The following is a 23,682-nucleotide window of genomic DNA, read 5'->3' as shown; positions in this document are numbered from 1 at the left end:
GTAACACACAAATAATGATGAATAGTGTCGCACTTGTTATAACGAGTTATTGTAGCGTTCGTAAATGTTGACGAGCTGCAAGCGAGTTTGATGTGGTTGATTTTTTTAAAGTTTTTAGCTAAAAAACAAGTTTGAAAAGATTGATGCAGATGCTCTAGAGACCACATAACACACATACACATACATTTATATACATATACATACATGCATATATATATATATATAGAGAGAGGGAGAGAGAGATGGAAAAAGTATCACCTGGGAGAAATTGCATATTATTAGGATCCTAGAAAGGGTCGGCCCTAGGTATAGGCCCATCAGGCCATGGCTTAGAGCCCCTCAAAATAAATTAAAAAAAAGAACCCCTCTTATTATAATTTAGTGTAATATATTAGATATATTTTAAGTCAAAAAAAAAAATAAAAGAAGGCCTAAACTAATTTAAAACAAATTGACCCATTAAAAAAATTAAAAAGCTCATTCAAAATTAAAAGGACCAATTCTCTCTCCTTATCTAATTCCAAACACTAACTCTTAATTCAATTTTTTCAAAAATTTGAGAGAAACAGCACAACAGAGCATTAACGAATTTCTCAAGAATTTAGAGCAAGTATTATTGATTTATTTGCTTCTAAAAATGCAAGAAGAACGAAAATCAAGTGATACTTATTAGTTTGTAATGTAATGCTAAGTATTTTTTGTGATTTTGACACAAATCTTTTGTCTTTTATTTTAAAAAAAAAAAAATTGTTGAATGAAAAAAATATATATATGTGAAGGGCCCCAAATGATCTAGTGATATTTATGAGTTGATTATTGACTTTGGGCCATAGAAATCTCAGGGCCGGGCCTGATCCTAGGCATGCAATCATAGCAGCAGTTGAACAAATCATAAATGTTTTGTTGCTCAAATGATCCCCTGATTTTTTAAACAAAAATACCACAAAATCATAGTGAGAATAATAATGGCATTCAAGATTATGTATTACTGGAGTTATTAGATAATTCATGAGAAAGAAACCATACAGAATTATTAAGATCATACCAGAAAATAGAAGAGAGAAGCTTCGCACATCAGAAAATATGCTTACATCTGGCTAGCAAGGTTTCCCTAAAGAATGTCCTTTTCTATAACTTTCCGTTGATCACGAAAAACAATCCTAACATTTCTAAGGAATTTAGAATCCAATTTATATGTACAAAAGAAGACAATGAAAATCAAGCATCTTGCTCTTTTCTTTAAACCGACTGTAAGTAAGTATACATGTCAAAGATATCAAGACTTACTATTGCTCTGAATTGAGTGTGGCTTTGCAATGTCATTGATTTCTCGTGTTTGACTTAGCGTCCGTGTCTCGTCACCCTCATAAGGTAATACAACCACAGGGGCCGCAGGCACAGCATCCCAACGCTCCTTCAGCAGAGTCATGAACCTCATGACCATTTGTCTCCTGAACTCGAGCTCCCCGGTGAAGATATCAAAGACAAGGAAAGCAAGAATGAATTTGAAAGGGACAACGAGGAGAATCGCTGAACTCATTAACAGGACCAGAGCAACCTCAGTCGTTATCTGAAAAATATTTTTAAACAAAGGAAGAAGAAAGGAAAATTTTAAAATTTTCAATATTCAAAAGCATGACTAGAAATTCTACAAGTGGAAAACAAGTAACAATTACATAAAATAAAAGTAAACAATGAGTTTGTCCATCTTTACCAAGTAATAGAGAGGTTTGCCTAGATGCATATCCTTAAGAAGATATTTGGATAAGACATGTTGTTGCAAAACTGTTCTTTCTAACATGTGTCCTATTTTTGAATGATGTTTGGTTGAAAAAGATAGTCAATTACCCATTGGCTTCAAGGGGAATTTTCCAATAATATTAACAAAAAAGTACTTTTAGTTTAGTCCTTACCAAAAAATTGGCATAGTTTTCTACTCCCATAATCGAACCTACAATCTCAAGATTAGTAGGTCGAGTTTTAACCACTGAACCAATGGCCCCGTATGTTAACTTCAAATAAATAAAAGAAACACAGGCAAAACAGTGAATGGGCACATATTTATCTTTGAGAAAACACATTCTAAGAGTCCACAAAAAACAAAATAAGCACACTTGATTTGGAAGAGCAAAATCATATTAGAAGGCATTACCAAGCTTCTCACAAGTTCAGTTATGAGCCAACTTGCCTGAGGTTGGCCTGCAAGAAGAATTGTACGTATTTTTAGAAGCGAAACATTTAGATTCTGGAGATACTTTTCGACTTCACGCATGGCCTCTTTGACAGCCATGATCTTTTGAATCGTATTTGATTGCGGCTGATCATGTATTGTGACTCTTCCAAAATATCTTCCAAGGCGGCCTTGCTCCCTCAGCCCCTTTAGTAATAACATGCCAGCAGCCAACATCATCAATGTCATTGGGAATACAAATGACAGCAAGTTTCTGACAAAAACAGATATCAAAGCTTGTGAATATTGATGCTTTCACAGATCAAACATGTAAGCTCAAATAAGAAATGTGTGGAAAAGATTCCAATTATGAACAAATTATTTAAAATCTACAATAATACCAACTGCCTAATCTAATATAGAAAGCCAGTTGCTAAATAACATTGCACAAAATTAGACATCACTGAATAAGATTACAGAGCAAGGGAGCATCAGATATTGAAATTGGCGTATACTACTTATGAGTTGATCTAGTTGAAGCATATGTTAGAACAACATAGGTCAAAGCATTATCATCCTATGAATCTCTTATGTGATAACCAAGCAGCAGTTCACATCACCACCAATCCAGTGTTTCATGAGAAAACAAAACACAGAGGTTGATTGTTATTCGTTTAAGTCATGTAAAGCCAGTAGATCAGTTGACAGATTTATTCACCAAACTTTTGTGTGGTCCTCGAGTAAATACATTTGATATATATGCACCAGCTTGAGAGGGAGTGCTGAGGGTATTCATGTCATATGTAATGTAATACATTTTTAAAATAAATAGTTAGAGGAGCTAACCCTAAGGTTAAGCATTCTCATTCTTCTAAGCTTCCTCTTTTTCACCTTAACATACCTGAAAATAATAGCATATGAAAATGCAAGAAAAGCAGCAGTCAAGTGTGGCTCCTCCCAGCGCCTAAGTTTGTCAATACTTTTGGCAGTGATAGTCAAAGGAAGAACAAGTTCCTGAGTACAAACAACAAGCCAATATTAAGAGAGATTTAACGGGGAGAAATAACTTAAGGACTACAACCACCAGAAGCAAATCAGCTAAAACCAATTCAACAAAAACAATATATTGCTGCTTTTTCAAGATTTTATCAATTTCTGTGACCTGTATCAAAATCAAGCAATCCAGATCAATATCTTTTTCAACAGAGTGAAAAGTTGCAAGCACAGTAGCAAAATTCGGAACTGCTCAACAATGGCGTCAAAAAAATGAAATTTTAAATTATTAGATTGCTGTTTAACTTTGTTTCCCAACAGACTAGTGCTTGTCAGATGTAAGGGTGCATAAGAAGTTTCCGGTGCCAATGAGCAGATCAACTGAACTAACTACTTATTTATCATGACAAAGACAAAAATAATAATAATAATAATTAATAAAAACAAAGATAAGAAAGTACTGGCTTGAATACCCACCACCTAAGTAACAAAATCATGAATCCAAAATTTTGGTTGAACTTTAACAACTTATGGCATTGAAATCTAATCCAGATGTTTATGGAACAGTAGTAAAGTATGCATCAGATATTAACTGCAGTTATGTTACCTAAATGATCTTACTACAGTAGACATTTATAAAACATGAAAAACAAAATTGAAAAGTAAAGTGGAATGCAATATCCATGTATAAATGTAGGATATAGAAAGGAAGTCGGACAAAAGATGACAAAATAAATAAATAAAAGAAGTAATATATAGTCCAACCTTGAAAAGGTCAATGTTACTAGGAATCCCTTCGAGCATTGCAGCATAAATTGTGGCTTGTGTTTTTTCAACCTCACTGTGTTTTTCTCGGCATGTAATTGCTGCCTTTTCTACCAAAGTCATACCAGCCACAACAAGATTTTTACTCAACACTACTCCTCGTCTTACTGAAGCGTTCTTCCAGAAAGCAACCGATGCACTAGAAGCCCACGATGGAGATCTCATCCACTTCCGCAAGTATAAACTTCCATCTATGTCAAACACATGATTGCTACTTTCTGATACTTCATTGGAATTTACATACCCTCCCTCAGTAAATTTTGTAACCAATTGGCCACCCCAACAATTTACAGCTAGAGTTTGGCACACAACATCACCATAGGGTGCACTTTGCAAATATGAGAATTGAACAAGTTTAATGGGATCTTCCAAGGTCTTCCGCATAAACTGAAGAGCCTGAAGTCGTGCAATACTATTGATAGCATAAGTAGTAGCCCTCACCTTCCCTTTGTGAGAACCATATACATTATACACCGATTGATCACCATCCGCTGGTCCAAACTCCCTTATGAACTTGTATAAAGCAATAATCTCAGAAATAAATGCATACCACACATCGCGTCTCATTTCACCTCCCAAGTCAATAAATTCAAGTACCCAAGTTTTGGACCTGATGACAAATACAACGGAAATATGAATTTACTGAGCTTAACTGAGCTAGTAGAAGATGCAAAATTGTAAATAAAAAATAGAGCGTCATAAACCATGGAAACCCTTAACAAGACTCAAGTTGCATCATCATGACTTATGAGAAACTCTAAACCACAAGGGACAACAATATCTCACACTAAAAAGGAAAAAACATTCCCACTGCATTCAGAAGTTCCATATTGAGTTAAATATGAGCAAAATCCTGAGGTATTGTAGTAGGAATAATTGCATCTCTTGAAACTGTATTAATCACTCGCATGTAAGAAGATACCATGATACCCTTTGTCATTACAATTATTAATCTCTCTTCATGGCTCTCCTACGATATTGCAGCAGAACAACATCATTAACAGAATTAACTAGTATGAGAAGGAGAGGCATAACAGCTAGCTGCTAAATGTCTTATTTCACATAAATAGATACTTCTCTAATGCACCGTAAAATAAAAACTTAAAGACTCAAGTAATGCTGTAGAGACAGGTAAAGAAAAGCTTACTCACTCTGCACCAGCGGAAACAGAAACGGCAGAGTCAAAAAGATCAAATCCCAGAGGCCCAACCCTTGTTTTCTCTACCATTGTGCCATGTTTTGTAAGATCCAGTCTTACAGCACCTTTTTGCCCACCCAAGCCAACGCCCTAGCACAAGAATAAATAAATAAACCACTTCACGAAAAGATCACTGTAACCAAATATTTAAGATGAGATGAAGTAACAAAATTTCACCAGAACCTAATATTTATGAGGGAGGCATTCAATTATGTTCAGAGCTATAAGAGGATCCACACAGATATTCTCGTTTTGGACGACTAAAGGAGTCTAGATAATTTTTTTGGGCGAGACTTTGGTACTGGACAAAATTTATTCAAAACAATAAATAGATAAAGACACTTTTAAAATCTTTCTTGCTCTCCATAATTTGCAATCATATTTTCTCTTTGTTTGGTAGGGGCACATAATTGCTCAACCGGCTAGAGATAATAAATACCTCAAAGTAGAGTGCTTTATCAGTCAAAGTAAGTTTTCCTGGCCAAGCGTTGTTATTCTCCCATTTCAAGACAGGCCGCTTCCTGCTTGAACCAAGGCATAGGATTCTTTCACTAGAATGCTGGGGGCCTTCTTCAAACTCATATAATTTCCGTCCTTCATGCACTCTAAACCAAAGAAGGAAAGAAAGAAATAATAATAATAATAATAATAACGGTGCTCAAATCAGATTGTAGTTACTGGTATTTATAAAAGATTAGGTCACAAATATTATCCTCATGCACTATAACAAGCAGTTGAACTATGCTGGTAAAACACGTACATAATACATACGTAGAAGACATATACAATGTAAAGCATGACAGCCCCTGAACAGAGACAATTCTTGAATAAAATCTAAATAATTTTATCCATCAACAATGGTCAAAATGTACAAATCATTAAGTTCAACCATCATGCACATTTTAGTTGGAAATATGAAGTACCAGAAGAAGACTATAACCTTGCAAAAGAGATTAAAGGAAATGAAGAAACTCACTTGAGAAGTTCATCCATATATGTGGACCACGTGTTAAAGGAGATGCCCTGTTCATCACCAGCAAGAGCCTTGAAAAGGCTATGTGCTGTTGACCGATCAGCCACACCAGAAATAGCAGGAGCAATACGAACAAATGCCTTTTCCCGTACACGCCTCGTCTTCAGGGTCAATCAGAAAACATTATGCTTTTTTCAGTCATAATGCTCAATATTATACTGTGCAATGTCAAAAAAGAAGTAGAACTTCCTACTGAGCAATTGCACAAAAATAAGCAGGCATAAATTCTTTAAGTGATCATCGTTGCAACAATGACAATAAAAGAAACACTACCAAACAAATGCGTAATGAGATTAAATGATAGGCAACCTTCCAATATTAACAACACACAACTGCCTCTCTGTAGCAAGTCGTTGCAACTTCTCAAACAATAAACGCCTTGAATCTTTATCTTTGATTCTGTAGTGTGGGTTCTCAGATTAATATCTTCTATAGCTAATTTTCCTGCAGAGCTATTTCCGTGTCTCCATCCAACTCAAATATTGAACATGACATGATTTTACCCTTAGAGCACTACCCCTGACAATTAAAATTAGTGAAATATCCCTCACATGATTTTTGACTAAACTGCTACCATTAAGAATTCCGTCCAACTTGATAGAAATTGTGCTACGTGCGCATTTTTAGAGGTGATAAGAAAAAAATTCAAGTCAAAAGTCAAAAACTAATGCAAAAGGACAATATTGCCCTTGTCTTCATCTTCTTCTTTTTTTTTTTTTTTTTTTGATCGGCAAATGTTAGTTGTTAGTTGTTAGATTAGCGCCTATGGCAGAAAATCTCCTCATCCATGGCAAAGCACCTAAATGCTTGCACTCCCTTCGTTCAACCCCCCTAAGGTGAATTGAACCCATGACCTCATTGGGACTAAGCCCTAAGGAAGGCATGGTGGCCAATTAGGCTAGGCGTAGTTGGTTCCCTTGTCTTCATCTTCTGCATCTAACCCATGCGAAAACCATGACACTAACCCGCCTACCCCTTCCCACCACCCCCAGCCACCTCCCCAACCACCTTCCTTACCTCCCACCATTCCCAATCACGTCCTAGTAAGTTCATGGTGATTATGGTATTCTAAAGAGAACTTTGGTGCTGTACCCAGGAATAACATCCGACTTTTGCTTGAGATGGACATGTTAAGTTTCTCTTTGTTTTTGTCTATAAATAAGCCCAAAATTTGTGTGAAAAGTTCTAGACAATGCATCTCCAGTGACCTCCAACCTCATCCTTGCCTGCCTGAATATGATTGCCAACTCAAGAAACCCAAAGTTTTAGCTTCCTCAACTCTCCCGCCTACCCCTTCCCACCACCCCCAGTCACCTCCCCAGCCACCTTCCTCACCTCCCACCATTCCCAATCACCTCCTAGTAAGTTCATGGTGATTATGGTATTCTAAAGAGAACTTTGGTGCTATACCCAGGAATAACATCCAACTTTTGCTTGAGATGGACATGTTAAGTTTCTCTTTGTTTTTGTCTATAAATAAGCCCAAAATTTGTGTGAAAAGTTCTAGACAATGCATCTCCAGTGACATCCAACCTCATCCTTGCCTTCCTGAAGATGATTGCCAACTCAAGAAACCCAAAGTTTTAGCTTCCTCAACTCTCCCATGGCAAAGTATGAATTCAGCTTTGTCAGTATCCCTCTGTCAGGCTGGGTCTGAGAAGACAAAATGACTTACTCCTTTGTAGTACATGCAAAATTCTAAATACCAATCAGATCCAGATTTGCAAGTAAGTCAAAAGCCTGGCTATCTAAATCATGGGATTCTCCAACAATTTAGTTCCTGCTCCTTCAATGGCTAGCTAAATTAGAAATCAAGCTGTTAATGCAATAACTAATAGCCCGAATTGTGAGAATAAATTATGTATATATTGGCCCTGTTTGGTAGAGTTGTGGAAAAGTGCTTATAACTTATGCCTTAACAGCTTATAACTTATAATTATGAACATAAGTTGATTTCTGACTTATAAATTAAGCATCTTCAGCCCCACTCAAAGAATAAGCTGATTTCTGACTTACAAAAAGTTATAAGCTGCATTGTTAAGGTAAACCAAACACATCAAAATAGCTTAAATTAAGCTGAAAGTTGAAATAAGCAGCTTTTAAGCTGCACCAAACAGGCACATTGTATATTAGGAATTACGAAAGATTGTGGTGCAAGTAAACCTGGAATAGGGTTTAATTGTAATAAACTCAAACACTCAAGCAGAATCACAGAGAGAGAGAGACAAGAGTCGAAGTCGACACTGGACTGGAGCAGCCGACACAGAGCAAAAGTCGAAGTCAAAGCCAATCGAGAGGAACAAGGGCAGGCACCTCTTCGATCTCGCGAACCAAAGGGAGAGACAGAGAGATCACACTTGCGAATCTGAGAGAGAGAGGGAGGTCACAACCAAGCAAATCCAGAACGTGAAAGAAAACTAGGTCGCGATTTCGGCGAGAACAAAGGCTGATCACGGCAAGAACAAAGGCTGATCACGATGCTGGTACCCTCGTGACTTCGGAGAATAGAGATGTTGAACAGAGGAGATGGGTTATTCAAATCACAAACCAGACTCAGGTTTTGAACTGAGAAACGACAACCAACAAGACTAGGTTTCGCACACGGCCTCTGATACCATGTAAGAATTCTGAATGAATAATCTGTATATTCAATTGTGTAGAATTTACAAAGGGTTCATCAGTTTATATAACCCTAAACCTATGACTAAAAAAGGAAATACAGCCAATTCAAATATTTACACCATAATCTTTCCTAATTCCTAATATACAATATATACACAATATATTCTCACAATAATAACCAAGCAATGCTCTGTACTTCCATCTCGACAAAAATATAAAATCTTAGATATTACTTGAAAAGAAGCTTTTTCTGATGTAATAGCTCGAGGATCCTTTCTTTTGCTGTAAGGTTTCTCCCATGCAAGCATAGTTATGAAAATCAATCTCCGAAATGCAGGTTCCTAGCAACAGATGGTCCAGAAAAAATAAGAAAATTAGTTAGCTTACAAATCCTAAAACTCAAAAGCTCTTTAAAAAAATGTACAAGAAAGGACTAAAATTAAGATATTTTAACGCTCCGTTTATTTGGGTGGAAAACATTTTCTACGGAAAACTTTATCCAGGAATTTTTTTCTGGAGAAAATATATTTCTATGTTTGGTGGTGGTGGTGGTGAAACGAAGGTGGAGGTGGAGGTGGTGGCGGTGGCATGGTGGTGGGGCGGCGGTGATGGTGTCAGTAGCGGTGGTGATGGTGTGGTGGTTGAGGTGAGAGTGGTGGTTATAGTATGGTAACATTGTTAAGACTTGAGTCCGGAAAATGTTTTTCGTCTTTTAAAAGTGGAAATCATTTTCTGCCCATATAAGCTTATTTTTTGTTGACTATAAAAAATATTTTTCGTTGACTTGTGTTTTTCATTGTAATTGTACCAAACACCAGAAAATACAAAAACCATTTTCCGCCCAAACAAACAGAGCAATAGTGTGCCCAATTAACCCAGAATCTACGACCATTTTAAAGTTAATCCTTCTCGGAGCATATGACGAGATCAAGCATTGCAAATGAAGTACACTTTAAAAATGAAATTAAAGCCAAACATAAGCCCCTACTCCCAATAAAACTGAAAAGCAGCCTCTAGTTTGCAAAGGTTCAAGAAAGAGATCCTAGATGCCAGAAAAGGGATACTATCAAGATTTAGCAAACAATGGATCAACAACTTGACTTAGAATACTCAATTTCAAAATTTTATGGATGTGTCACTGACCAATTCAAGAAGTTCATCAAAATCTAAAAAGTTGAGCTCATCATTTTGACACTTAATTAGTTGGTTGACACAATTATTCGCTTCTTGTGTCCATTAAACACAATTGATTGAACAATCTGTAACTGAAGCATTACATTTCTAAGTTGTAATTGGAATATTGTTACAACGTCTGATTTCCTTGATGTAAAAACCTATCACCTTCACCCTAGCATGATCACATTAAACACTTGAGAGAAAACCTTCACAGCTTATGCAGATGACACTACTGAGCTATATGGCAGCAATTCCTTAAATTAGAATCCAGCCATTACCAACACAAGGCCTGAAAAGCTCACATAGGCTTTATTTGTCAAACAACATGTTTTCAATGAAAGAAGCATCAAAATTAAAATAAATAAATAATATTAACACGATTTCAGCACGCACCTCATCACTCTCATAGAAATTCTTGGATCAAACATTACCTAAATGCAAAACCAGCCAGCCACTAAGACCCACCAATTGAATAACTAACATAGATCATCCAACAATGTGCTACTTCACAACAATAAATTGATACCCCAAGGCACCAACAAATGTTTGTCAGTTAACATCTCTTTTGGCAGGAGGAAGGTTAAAATAGTATAAGGGCTCTCACATTCAGAACTACCCTTTCTTTGAATGCCTGTATACCTTTTAATACAACTATCCCTCCTTTGACTCAACTTAGAAACCATAACCAGTAATACATACATGCATCTAATGACATGAGATCCTTATAATGGTGATGTAGCACCAAGAAGAAGAATATCATATTGGTTTTGGAATTGTGATCCGGAATTTATCACAGTTGACCATCAAGAGAGAGAGACTACTATATCAATCCAAAAACAGAAAAGGCATGAAGCTAAAATATTATACCAAGTCACAAACCTTGAGGCATGGATGAATTTCAGAACCATCTCTCGACAAGAACCTAAAGCAGCAATACTCCACCAAATTACGGGCATCATTATATACAGCTTCGGGAACAAGTGCTTTAAATATCTTCTGCATTTTTAGCCCAGTCAATCCGTTCATCCTGCATATTATAAATCTTGAAAAGTCAATCTTGATTCCATTAATAGACTGAATAATAATTTCCTTGGACATAACAGTGACAACAACAATAGCCAATAGCATAGATCTTTTTTGGTTTTCCTTTTATATTTTTAAGGGCATTGCTTGGAATCCGAAGCTCGAGTATTGTCCATGCACCATTTTTCTTCTCCACCATGACAAATCAATTGATTTAATGTTGGCATGCTCTTTACTTTGTCCTCCTCCTGAATTTATCCCTCTCACTAGTAGGTTATTCCTAATATGAAGCACCCCTTTTCCATTCATAGAGATAGCCAATCATCAAAATCAATAAAAGGCCATCAAGCTCATGCTAGCACATGTGAAGATGTAGGTTTGAATCTGTAAGCAGACACTTTGTGCAAATAATAATGTATCAACTCTTACCCCTCCCAACATTCTCGATTAACAGGGACCAAAACTCGGTAATGTTGTTTTGACAGTATTTTTTTCCGCTAATATATGGTACAACTGGGCCACTCTTTCAATGACAAAACTCCAATTGGTTGACCTGGTTACCTCAGCCAAAGATGAAGTGGATTGCTAAAAGATCAATTTGAAGCCAAAAACACCAACTTTCTTAAAAGTTTGAAGAGTTAAGTTGGGTTACTTTGAGGGAACCTAAGTCCTCTGGTTTTGCACACTTAGATGTAGACACTAATCATATGCCTTTCTTATTCATTCAACTTCTTAAATAAAACCTCATACAATGGTAAAAGCCATGAAAATAGGAAGGATCCAACAAAATAGATACACATCCTCTAAGCTTTAGGAGGACTATAAAAAGACTCCAACTATCTATTGGCTGGATTAAGATACATGCCAAGGTGTCCAATACTAATAGGTGAGTGAAGGTGCTAGAAGGGGAAGGGCTATCATTGGCTCATTGCCAATAGAATGGGCCACTGTGGACGTTGATGGAAGACCATGGTGGTATGTTATGATCCCACATCAATTAGCAAAGGCCTTGGCCATGTGCATATAAGCCTCTTGAGTACCCCTCCCCTTGCAAGCTGATTTTCAAGGGTGAATTATGCCCAAGTGGTTCATATCATTTGGAATCAGACCAGGCCACCATGTCAGGTACAGGATCAGGTGCACCTATGCGAGCATGGGATCAGATGTGGTCATTTTTTAGGATTGAGTCGCGGAGGGGTGACCGATAGATTGGATTAAGATGCTTGCCAAGGTGTCGAATACTGATAAGTGAGTGAAGCTGCCAGAAGGAAAAGGGATATCATTGGGTCACTCAGTGTTGATAGAGTGGGTTGTCGTGGACGTTGGTTGTGCAACATGGTAGGATATTACGGTTCCACATCAGGGCACCCTCTCCTTGCAAGCCGGTTGTCAAGGGTGAGTTCTACCCAAGTGGTTTATATCAATATATCAAATTAACTTGGTTTATTTCAAAACCAATACACAGAGTTTGTTTTACAGTTAAAAATAGGAGCAATCACTTCTCTTTTTAAAATTAAAAAAAGAAGAAAAAAAAAAAACGGAATTACATAATATAATCAATTTCAGCAACTTCAAACCACAAATGACCACACCGCCTAATGTCCTCACCTGCTGAATTGCTCGATAGAAACAACAGCGGCCAAGGAAAGATTCCCATTTGGTGTTCTACTATCAATTGTTTGTTCTGCCATGAAGATGTCCTCTTTATCTTGAGTATCAAACATATTTCCAGGAGTAGGCTTTCTATCATGTACAGTTTTCACCAGAGGAGAAGTCACTTCACTCAAGAAGTCTTGAGTCTTTGATAGCCATTGGTTTAAAGTTTCTTGCACTGCAGCTGTCAAGGAAAAAAATATTTTACATAATCCAGATAAAAAACAATCAAAAAGCTCATATTCTTATTAATTATCTATGACAAGTGAGCAAATTTTGACATGATATGGTGCACTGTGCACTTTGATCTATGCACTTCAATATTTATGGTCTACATGTAATTCAGCCAGATCTGAACAAACTATATGTCCTCAACCAAATGAATATTTTAAAGTGAAACCACTTCATTCAATTAGGGTCTCCTTTTTCTTCTTAAAAGCATATATACAGATGTGAAGAAACATAACCTAAAGGCCACCAAAATTCATATAATAGGTGAAGCAAAGACCCCTAAGAACAAGAGTTAAAGAAAATTTATCAAAGTGTGCCTCAGAGACTCAATCCTCCCAAGGCTCTTTTTGACTAACATACCTCAAAACTGAAGAGTTTAATGTCTTAAAAAATAGAAAGTTGCATCAAAAGTCTTATTGACATAGTTATACAAAATCATCACTATTTTTTGGTAAGGAAGATATAAAATAAAAAAGGCAACAAAGATAAAATTCTGCACTTCGGTTTGAAAGGTGAGTCTTTTATCCCCTCAAATGAGCTCATCTTGCTACCCTTAAGTTGGAAATTTATTCGAAGAGATAGAGTGTGAATTTTTCTACATAATGCAAGGCATGTTTCCTCTGCAATGAGTTTTCATCTCCCCTCATGCAAAGATTGTTGCATGATTCTTGAGCTATTTTCACGGCTTTTTCTGGGCTTGTGGAGACATTACAAAGCATGAGAGTTTATTTGGGAGGGTTTTCACCAGTTCTTGTTAACAACTAAGCCCTCAAACCCCTCTCTTCTGATTTCTCTTATTGGTAGTGAATTCCCTCTTGCCAGCTTACACGGATGCCTAAGAACTGAACCATGCAAAATCCCACCTTGTGTTGTTGCTTTTTTACCTATGCTTTGCTATACAATTACACTGGCGTAGGACTTTTTGTTGATTATTAGTGTTTGCAATCATCAATCAGAGTTTACAGTTGCCAGCATCATTAGCATGAAAACACAGAAGTTGCATCACTTCTACAGAAGGTTTACCAAAATTTTGAAAAGGCTATTGTGCCCCCACCCCCAAGGGCAACACGGTACACGTGGGAGGTACAATTATGCACAAAGAAGGTGTGTGGGTGCTTATCCTAACTAGATGAACACATTTCACGCTGGAGAGGGGGCATGTGGCATAATCTCATTACTCAGCATCAAATAAGATGTCACACCACATGGGTCCCTATGATTGGCCACTACTCATAAAGGTTGTTAGAAGATTGTGTCTGGAACGAGGGGAAGGTATCGGCCCCACAGTCCTAGGCACAAAACCATGTGCATTGAAGGAGCACGTTGGAGGGCAAAGAAGATGTATATCAGTTGGATAGAGGAGAAGGAAGGTGGTTACACTCCAGGTGGTCTCACCCAAGTTGGTACTTTGTTACCAAGTACTCCAATTAGGGTTTCAGTAGTTGGAGAGCAAGCAACACCCAACAATATATATACCCCCTCCTATCCCAATTGAGAAAGGTATGTCGTATCTACTAAACTTAATTCACTCTCTCCCACGAATTCTCTCCACTGGCTCAATACCTACACTAACTTAGCCATTGAAGTGCCCTCCGGCCATCTAACAAACAGCTGGTAGGCAATAACAGTTTGCTCATCTTTCAGGTGCAGACTTGCAGTCAAGCACCACAGGCGTTCATCGAGCTCTTATCTCTATGGAGGATACAATATAAGTTGTCAATTCACAAGACAAACCCAGTAAGTCCTTTAATTTAATCCTATTTGTTCCATAGCAACCAAATATTATCAATAACTTACAAAAACATGATATCTATAGTCTATAGATGCTCTAAATTAGCAGGAAAACTCAAAGGCATAGAGATGGAGTGAAAATTGGGTGAAGAGAACTATCATCTTGACAATTAATAAAGAATCTAATAAATAGAAAGGAACCCAAAACATAACATCTGATAAAGCATTAAACCCATCAACATCTAGGAAATACACTAAGAAATAGCAGAGTATAAAGAGTTAGTTTTTTTTTTATATGTACTCACTGCCATCAATAGCATTGAGCTTCCATCTATTATCACCTCGGAACAGACCCACGATTCTGAACCGAAACTTGTGGTCTGAAGAAGAAGAATAAGATTGAGGAAAATTTCTAGAACAGCACTTAATCTCGGAAAAAATTTCATGGTGGTATGGGATTAAACGAAAGGTTGGCGATGATTTGAGGTGGGTTACTGATAATTTTGAGTGCATTTTTTTTTTTTTAAGCTTTTGATTTTTCAAGATTCAAGGATTGATTTCATAGCTTAATATATGAGGAAATAATTATATTCATGTTCACACACACATGACACACATGTATAAACACCAGAAATCAATGATGGTATGAGATGAAAGTGGATTTGGTAAAGACAATAGTTCCAGTAGCGTGTAATGGCGAAAGTGGTAATCTATTATTCATAACGTGTTTCGGCCTTTTCTGTTTCCTAGTTAAAAAAATCACGTGCAACCCACGTGCATCATCACCAGTCCCTGTTATTTTGTCTGGTTGGTGATGTATAGGGGTGTAATGGTGCCTGACCCGGCCGACCTAAGTCCGGATTCGGACTGACCCATGTCATGTCACACGAATTTCTATCAAAGTTCATATCGGGTTGGATAGCGGATCCAAAAAAAAAAGACTCATGCCCAATAGTATTCGGGTCTTTGGTGAATTGATAGGTTGGGCCAATAGTCCTTGATCTGGACTCGAATTTGCAGTAAGCTTGGTTCGGCCTAATCAGTTTTTAATTTTTGCCGTTGGAATTTTTTCTTCAATCAAAAATGACATCAGGCCTCGGACGGATCGGCCATTTAGTGGGCCTAAAGTGGATAGATAAGTCGAGTCACAAGCTGGGCCGAGCTCCAAAACACACCGTTCAAGCCCAAAGCCTAGGGCTGAACTCGGGCCTAAGCTAACTGGGTTACATACAAGTTTCGGGTGAGCCGCGTGCTCGTTGGCCAAATTTATACCCATTATGTAATTTATGTTATTTTGTCATAAAAATTACATCATAACATTTGTTTAAAATGTGATTTGTCCTTTATAATTTTGGAAATTATATTTCGCCTTTTAAAGATTTTAATTTTATAGCAAATTGTCTATTTTATTAATAAATTATCAAGTAACTTAACAGTTTCTAATAATGTCAAAATTTTATTTCAATTAATAATTCAAATAATTTTATCATTAAGAGAGTAGTTAAGAATTTTATTTTTTTATAGTTAATTTTGTTAAATAAAAAATTCTCACAATGGGATATTTGTAATTTTCCAAACCATAGGAGCAATTCGTATTTTAAATAAATTTCAAATAGTGTATTTGTAATTTACTTTAAAAATTATGAATGAAGAAATTTAGAGACAATTACTTCTTAGTAGGGGTGGGAATTTGACACATAACTCGTTAGCACGGCTGGAATCATACACGTAATTAGAGGGTTAGAGTTAATTTTTTTGCTCAAACCCAAATATGACACGATCCAAAAATACACGAATATTAAATGAGTCATTTTTGGTTAAACACACGAAACCTGAAATGAAGACGTTTGACCCACGTAAAAATTTATGTCGATACGTTAACATGAATCTACTATTGACTCGCATGTAACCCAAACACAACATGAATTTAATAACCATAAGATCTTGAGTAATTATTGTGAGGGAGATTTATAATCTGGCTTTAGGTCGTGGTAAAAGCTGGACGGATAGGACCGAGCATGTTGGGCCGAGCTAATTTGGGCCAATCCATAGTGAATTTTGCCTGGTTAAGGCTCGGGCCCCCTGTTTAGGCCGAGTTGACTGAGGCCTCCCTGGAGTTGATCTTGCTCAGTCGAGGCTTAGGCCCGAGGTCCAGGTCTAATGTTTGAACCGAGCTTACTTGGCCGAGATGACCGCCTGCTAACCCGGGTTCCATGGGTCGCACGCGTAGCTCGGCGGGAAATGTCTTCTGTTCACCGATCGACTTGTCTTGAACTCGGCTCTGCCGAAATGCTTCCGAGCTCGGCTGTTATGAAGCTTGGCGAACGGAGCACTCAGGCACATTACGCAGCACGGTCATGGGAAGCCGAGGTGATGCCACCGGGATGCCGAGCTCCCGCTAATGTAGTCTGGTGGTATGGTTAGGTGGTGATTGCTGGATTTGTGCTAACAGATGGGAAAGCAACTCCACGTGTCAAAAGACCAATGGGAGTAGATTTGAGCGCAGAAAGTATATAAACAAGACAGCGCCCCCCATGCTGAGGATGAAACATAATTTGGTGAGAAAAACCTAAACACTCAAGTCTCTCATCTCTCTCTCTATCCCTGAGTGTGTGTTAACTTGACCATTGGAGGGGTTTTCCGGCCACACACCGCCGGGTAGCTCACCGCCGTTGTGTTCGCAGGTCGATTGGACAGACGAGGAGCTTGGACAAAAGAAGTACGGGCACTGCGGAATATTTGCTTCCCGTACAATTGGCGCCGTCTATGGGAAGTTTGATAGACAAAACCTTGTCTTCCAAGCTCATCTGATCGCCTTCAATGGTGAACAACGACGAGATACCGTTGTCCGCCATCGATGGTGTTACCCTAGAGTCAACCAGAGGGAGAGACAGACTCCCCGCCGTTCCAAACATGGCGGGCCTGGAGACTTCCCCAGGAGGACATTCAAGAGACGCGCAGGATAAGCGCAGTAGAAGTTTTGGTAACTCTCGAAGCCCAGACGGGCACCGACGGCGAAGAGAATCACACGCTAGGCATCTGGAGCACAAGTTAAGGGACCAAGACGCCATCATCCGGAGAATGACGGCGGAGATGGAAGATCTCAAACGGCATGCCAAAGGGAAGGGTGTTGTTGGAGTTGGAGACCACAGTGAGCGCACCCAACCACGCCGTTCAGGCAGTCAGAGCCAGCGGCACACTCCCTCCCTTTCTATCACCAGAAGCTACAAGGTTGGAGAATCTGACACGCTTGTAGAGAAGTCTAGCGCATAAGAAGGTACCTATCAACCCTCACATCCAGCGACGACGTCGAGGTATTCCTATTCCGTTCGCTCAGAGGACTTGCGGGCAGTCTTGAAGGAGCGAGCTCACCGGCAAGAGACTCAAAGGGTGCCGGTGCTCCAGCGGCTATCTTACAGGGGCCGCGCCAGTGAAGAGGTCATAATGCCAGCACCCCGCCCAGCCGTGCCTCTCCTTCTAGACACAGATTTGGCAAGGCTGAACACCACCCCCTTCTCCCTTGAGATAGAAACCACTCCGCTCCCTGCGGGCTTTCACCAGCCCAAGTTTACGCTCTATGATGGAAAGAGCAATCCATACATGAATGTAAGCCACTTCCGGCAGGGCATGGTCGGACACAAGCGCAATGACGCTCTTATGTGCCTTATCTTTCTGTCGAGTTTGGGTGAGCTAGGCTTGAAATGGTTTGAGAGGCTGCCGGAGGGAAGTATCGAAAGGTGGCAGCAGTTGGTGAAAGCCTTTGTAACTCGTTTCAAGACCAACACTAAAACGCCGAAGGAGGTAGACCACATTCTCAGTGTCAAAATAGAGTCGAGCGACACACTCAAGGCATACAACTCCAGATATTGGGAAACCTTCAATGAGATTTTAGGTTGCCCGATCAACTTGGCAATCACCCAATATAAGCACGGTCTCCCGGTCGGACATAGGCTGCGGGACTCGCTTACCATGAACCAGCCGACATCCATGGGCCAACTAATGCAGCGCATCAATGAGCACATCCGAGTAAAGAATGATGCGGCGGCGTCCACCGCGAAGACAACTCCGGTGGTAACAGACAAGAGGTCGGCTGGCAAGGTGCACGCGGTCGGACAGGAGACTAACCGTCCAAATGACCGCGCCGAGGAATCTGACCGAGGGTCAAATCGTCGAAACCTAGGAAGGGGACGTCGGAATGACCGAGATGAATACCCCCGCGATGACGTAGCTGATGCCAACAGAAGGTTGAAAGCTCGAACGGGCATCACCATGGTCTTAAAGATTCCAATCTATTGCATACTTAGTGAAATCTGTAACGAGGATTACGTCCGATTTCCTACTAAGTTAGGTGACGCGCAAAAGGGCTTCAACCCGCGGTACCGCTGCACATATCACCGACAGCGAGGACACCGGACGGAGGACTGTTTGCCTCTGAAGGAACACTTGGAGGAGTTAGTCGCAGCCAGACACTTAGATTTTTACATCGATGGGGGTGTTAAGGCCACGCATCCCACCCCAGCTGATCCGTATGGACCGGCTGACTTGGAGGCACCCCCTCAAGGAGTGGTTAATGTGATTCACGGCATAGTGGAGCCGACGCGTGTATGTGAGCTCCGCGGGATGATCAAAAAGCAGAACACATAAGGGAAGTTTTGTCAGTCCAGCCTGCGATCAAAAGAGGGAAGACCGAGGAAAAAGATGTGATTAGTTTCTCCACAAGAGACCTAGAGCGCATTCAAACGCCACACAACGATGCCCTAGTGGTCACCCTCCGCGTCAAACAGTTCGATGTCAAGCGCATCTTGATTGACCAGGGAAGCTCGATTGAAATTATGTATTACGATGCGTTCAAACAACTCAAACTCTGAGATACAGACTTGGCTCCGGCTACTTCGCCACTGGTAGGTTTCAACTCGCAACCGGAGTGGCCTTTAGGGAAAATAATTTTACCAGTCAAGGCCGGATCCATGGTCAAGCAGGTGGAGTTCTGGGTATTGCAGGTGCCGTCTACATACAATCTGATCCTCGGTAGGGCCTGGCTTCATGCTATGCAGGTTGTAGCGTCGACCTACCACCAGGTTATGAGATTCCCCTCGGCTATGGGGAAATTAAGGAAATTTGGGGCGACCAAGTCATGTCGAAACAATGTTTCGTGGCAGTGAATGGGAGCCGAGCTGCCAAAGGCTTCGTGCAAATGATTGAAGGCCCAAAAGACCAGAGTGTCCTTGATGACGTGGGCACCAGGGCGGAGGACAAAGCTGTTGAAGAATTGATAGAAGTACGGCTCGATACGGAAAATCCAAACAAGTTCTTTTGGCTTGGATCAAGCCTAACCGCTCAAGAAAGGGCCGAGATGGTAGAGTTCTTAATGGGAAATATTGAAGTCTTCGTATGGTCGCCCTACGACATACCTAGCATCGACCCAAGTTTTATTCGCCACCAACTCAATGTTTTCCCTGATGCGCAGCCAGTCATTCAGAGAACAAGAAGATCAGCTCTTCATCATGCCGAGGTAGTCGCGGAAGAGGTAAGGAACTTGCTTGAAGCACGGGCTATTTAGGAAGTGCACTACCCTCGGTGGATTTCAAACACGGTCGTAGTACCCAAGAAGAATGGGAAGTGGCGAGTTTGCGTTGACTACAAGACCGTCAACCGAGCTTGCCCTAAAGACAGCTTTCCTCTGCCCATAATAGACCAGCTAATGGATTTAACGGCTGGATATGAAAGGCTCATCTTCTTGGATGCCTACCGCAGTTATCATTAGATTGCCATGCATGGCCCCGACCGTGAGATAACCTCTTTCACCACTTCAAGGGAACACTTCTGCTATCGAGTCATGCCTTTTGGTTTGAAGAACGCCGGGGCAACTTTCCAAAGGATAGTGACCAAAATGTTCGCCCCTCTGCTAGGCCGGACGATGAAGGCTTACATTGACGACATGGTGGTCAAAAGCAGGCATCAGGCAGACCACTTGTTCGGCGTAGCCGAGATGTTTGCCATTCTCAAACAGTGCAAGTTACGCTTGAATGTGTCCAAGTGTGCTTTCGGCGTGGGATCCAGGAAATTCCTAGGCTTCCTAGTCACAAACCGAGGCATCAAGGCAAACCCCACACAAATCAAACCTGTACAAGAATTAAAGCAGCCCAACTCGGCGAAGGACGTGCAGCATCTGGCCGGAATGGCCGCCGTGCTTAATCAATGCATAAGTCGGTCATCATATCGCTGCCACCCTTTCTTTTGAGCCCTAAAATCCAAGTTTTTGTGGGATGAGGAATGTGACAGGGCTTTGGCCGAGCTAAAGGCGTATCTGTCTTCTGCTCCATTATTGGTGACATCAAAGCCCGGCGAAGAACTCTACCTTTACCTGGCTGTTTCTCAGCATGCAGTTAGCGCAGTGCTTGTCCGGTCAGAAGGAATCTATCATTTCCCCATCTTCTATGTGAGCAAAACCTTGCTACCAGCAGAGTCGAGATACTTGTGGAGACGCGCCCCGAGGGCCTTATGCTACAGTTCGGACTCAAATTGTCACAGTTTTTAATCTGATCTCACAATGTGCAATGTGAGATTGATGAATCACCAAAGAGTCCAAATCCGGCAAATCGTTTTGGAAAACTGATTTTTAAGAAAGAAGTGGCAAGCATGGACTGTTTTTCCAGATACAAAGTCACCACCTAAATATTTCATTTTGGGAGAATTTAGGAAACCCTGACTTGTTGCCTAAGGCCACATGTCCGTCATCACCAAAGTTGCCTCGGCTCGGGAACCTGGGTACAATTGGGGAATGTCATCTATGAGCACCCCCGCTCGCCTGATCAAAGATCGGCCACTACTAAACATGATATTTTGTTTTTGAAGACACATGTGTTCTTATCCCGATTAATTAGCTAATCTTACTATGTGATGCGCACAGCAAACAAGTATAGACTAGATCGCCTAATTTGGAACAAAGCATTGCATATCCGTTTGTTTGGAAGTGGTTTGAAGTTTGCTACTCGTAAGTAGGCTAAAACATGGACTTCAATGAATCGTTCCAATTCAAGTAATCCAACCTTCACCCACAGGCATTCAGGCAGTTTATATCAACTAAGCAGTTAGCCTCATAGCAAGCATGCTTTCATGGCAACATTAACACACATGCAGTATGCTAAAGTGTAAAAGCTTACCTAGTATTCCAAGCCAAAACAGAAACTAGTTAGTAATCAATGCATGATCCTAGTTCATGTTAAGATGGCTGATGCAACACATGCAAAATGTAACTAGAAATAGGCTCGGTTATTCTGATATGGCATATGAGGTGCTACATTTGATACATGTATTCAACTTGGAATTGAAATACAATGCAGTTAGTATGATGCGCCAAGCCTGGTGCATGCAATATAGATAAACGATGCAAACATGCAAATATAAGTATGCTAATTGAAAATGACCCTAAACTAATCATCAAAAGCAGGTAAGTAAAAGGGAAAAAGACGTGAGGTTGGAAGACATGTACACACGCACGCACACTTATTACAAAATTCGCCCTCTCGACAGAGGGTCCGAATGAATAATACAAACCAACTAATTAACTAACTAACAAGCTAATTAATTATTACATAACTGAATGAATAACTAACCACAACTAATTATTACAAAACTTAATTAATTAACAAATTAACTAATTAAATTACAAAACCAAATGCTAACTAACACGTAAGCAATTAAACAATGTTGCCTCGGCAAGTTGAAGAAGGTGAACATGCATGCTCGGTTTCCGTCCCGGTAAGCTCTCCGGATGCTCTTTAGAGGCTCTGTTTGCAGGGTGTCTTCGAGGAATTCCTACTGAACCTTACCAAAAGCAATATGGGGAATACATCAGCGGCCTGCCGGCCATGGAGAGATGCTGCCGACCACCTACTGGCCAAGGGTGGGCACTGCCGGCCAAGAATGAGGGACTGCCAGCCATCTGTAAGGCACTGCCGACCACTGATGTGCTGGGACACCAAGCTGCAACAGAGCACAAAATAGAGAAAATAGAGGGTCTCCCAAGGGTATGTACGCACTATGTCACTCCATATCACCTCAAAACATTAAGGGAGAGACATAGTCGGATCCACGACCATCAATTACGCATCCCGATGCATGATGGCCAAAGATCCAACTTGTGCAAATCAGTATGAAATGAATGTACAAATAAACACGTAAGCCTAAAACTCTATCATGTATGATTAAGAGCGTTGGCGACCGAGAATTAAGACACATTTCATCACTTGAAGTATGAAACATCCCTCGTTTCTCGTGCTCGGATTAATACTTAATCCAAACAACAATGCAACACAAGCATGGCAAACATGCAATGCAACTATATGGCATACTCAATGCTCAATGCTAAGAACTAGATGGCATGCTCAAAGCAAGGCGATCATAAGGTTCTAAGTACAATGTAATGCATGCATGTACAATACAATGCAACAAGGGTAACAACATGGCATGCAACAAGTATGCAATTACGTACCAATGCATGCAACAACATGTGATATAAAAAGCATGCAACAACATGCAAAATGGATAAGCATGCAACAACATGCAAAATGGATAAGCATGTAACAACATGCAAACATGCAAGCATGCAACAAATACAAGGTAACAAGCATGCGACAACATGCAAAAGATGGACTTAAACCAAAGTGGGCAGACCTCATCCATGCCCAAATCAGTGGCCAAAATGATGAATTGATGACACAAAATGCAAGACAAACATGCATGCCAATTGGCCCAAGAATTAAGGTATAAAGAGGACAACTCTCAAGCACACTTAAAGAGTGACAAGCATGGAAGTATGACAATACTACATGCTCTGAAATGATGTTAGGAATGATGCCAAATCACACACAAAATACAAGCATGGCATGCATGAAGCTCATAAGCTAAAAATTACCAAAGGGGCATAAGCCATGGCCATACAAAGCAAGCCCCGAAGGGCCAAGGGGACCTAAAACAGTCCCAAGGCAGGTCTAAACAAGACTAAAAACAAGCTTGAAGCTAGCC

At 40.0% G+C, this 23,682-nt stretch overlaps 2 protein-coding genes across 9 annotated transcripts in view; one reads left to right on the top strand and one right to left on the bottom strand.

Moving 5' to 3' along the window:
- Positions 1-954: 954 nt before the first annotated feature.
- On the bottom strand, positions 955-15,374 carry LOC114293118 (chromosome-partitioning protein, putative (DUF639)). Of its 8 annotated transcripts, none has more exons than XR_014360956.1 (11): positions 14,961-15,370; positions 12,649-12,877; positions 10,897-11,044; positions 9,075-9,182; positions 6,163-6,320; positions 5,626-5,791; positions 5,140-5,276; positions 3,929-4,598; positions 3,017-3,184; positions 2,153-2,444; positions 955-1,570 (listed from the first exon to the last, which is right to left on the bottom strand). XR_014360956.1 is itself a non-coding variant. In XM_028237155.2 (11 exons), exons 1-11 carry the CDS (start codon positions 15,166-15,168, stop codon positions 1,277-1,279), a joined length of 2,487 nt encoding a protein of 828 aa, XP_028092956.1. In that variant the 5' UTR covers positions 15,169-15,374; the 3' UTR covers positions 955-1,276. The 8 variants fall into 8 exon arrangements, 5 of the variants coding, with proteins under 5 accessions (XP_028092956.1, XP_028092954.1, XP_028092955.1 ...); XR_014360957.1 differs by having other exon boundaries at positions 2,165-2,444; XR_014360955.1 differs by having other exon boundaries at positions 2,189-2,444.
- The window catches only part of LOC114293119 (putative plastid-lipid-associated protein 4, chloroplastic), a 34,561-nt gene continuing 25,301 nt past the window's right edge, over positions 14,423-23,682 (top strand). The window contains exon 1 of the mRNA XM_028237157.2: positions 14,423-14,661. The gene's annotated coding sequence lies outside the window, so the exon portion shown is untranslated. The remainder of the gene's footprint in view (positions 14,662-23,682) is intronic.

Source organism: Camellia sinensis, chromosome 2 (genome assembly GCF_055761805.1).
Source record: "Camellia sinensis isolate YWXY chromosome 2, ASM5576180v1, whole genome shotgun sequence".
Classification (NCBI taxonomy): domain Eukaryota; kingdom Viridiplantae; phylum Streptophyta; class Magnoliopsida; order Ericales; family Theaceae; genus Camellia; species Camellia sinensis.
Note: the sequence above shows the minus strand (reverse complement) of the source record. Positions and strands in the feature narration are given on the sequence as shown.

Coding starts and splice junctions, on each gene's coding strand:
- LOC114293118 (XM_028237153.2), bottom strand. CDS start 15,168: ATGCACTCAAAATTATCAGTAACCCACCTCAAATCATCGCCAACCTTT. Junction 12,878..14,960: donor GCTCAATGCTATTGATGGCA/GTGAGTACATAT, acceptor TTTCCTTGACAG/CTGCAGTGCAAGAAACTTTA. Junction 11,045..12,648: donor TCTATCGAGCAATTCAGCAG/GTGAGGACATTA, acceptor TATAATATGCAG/GATGAACGGATTGACTGGGC.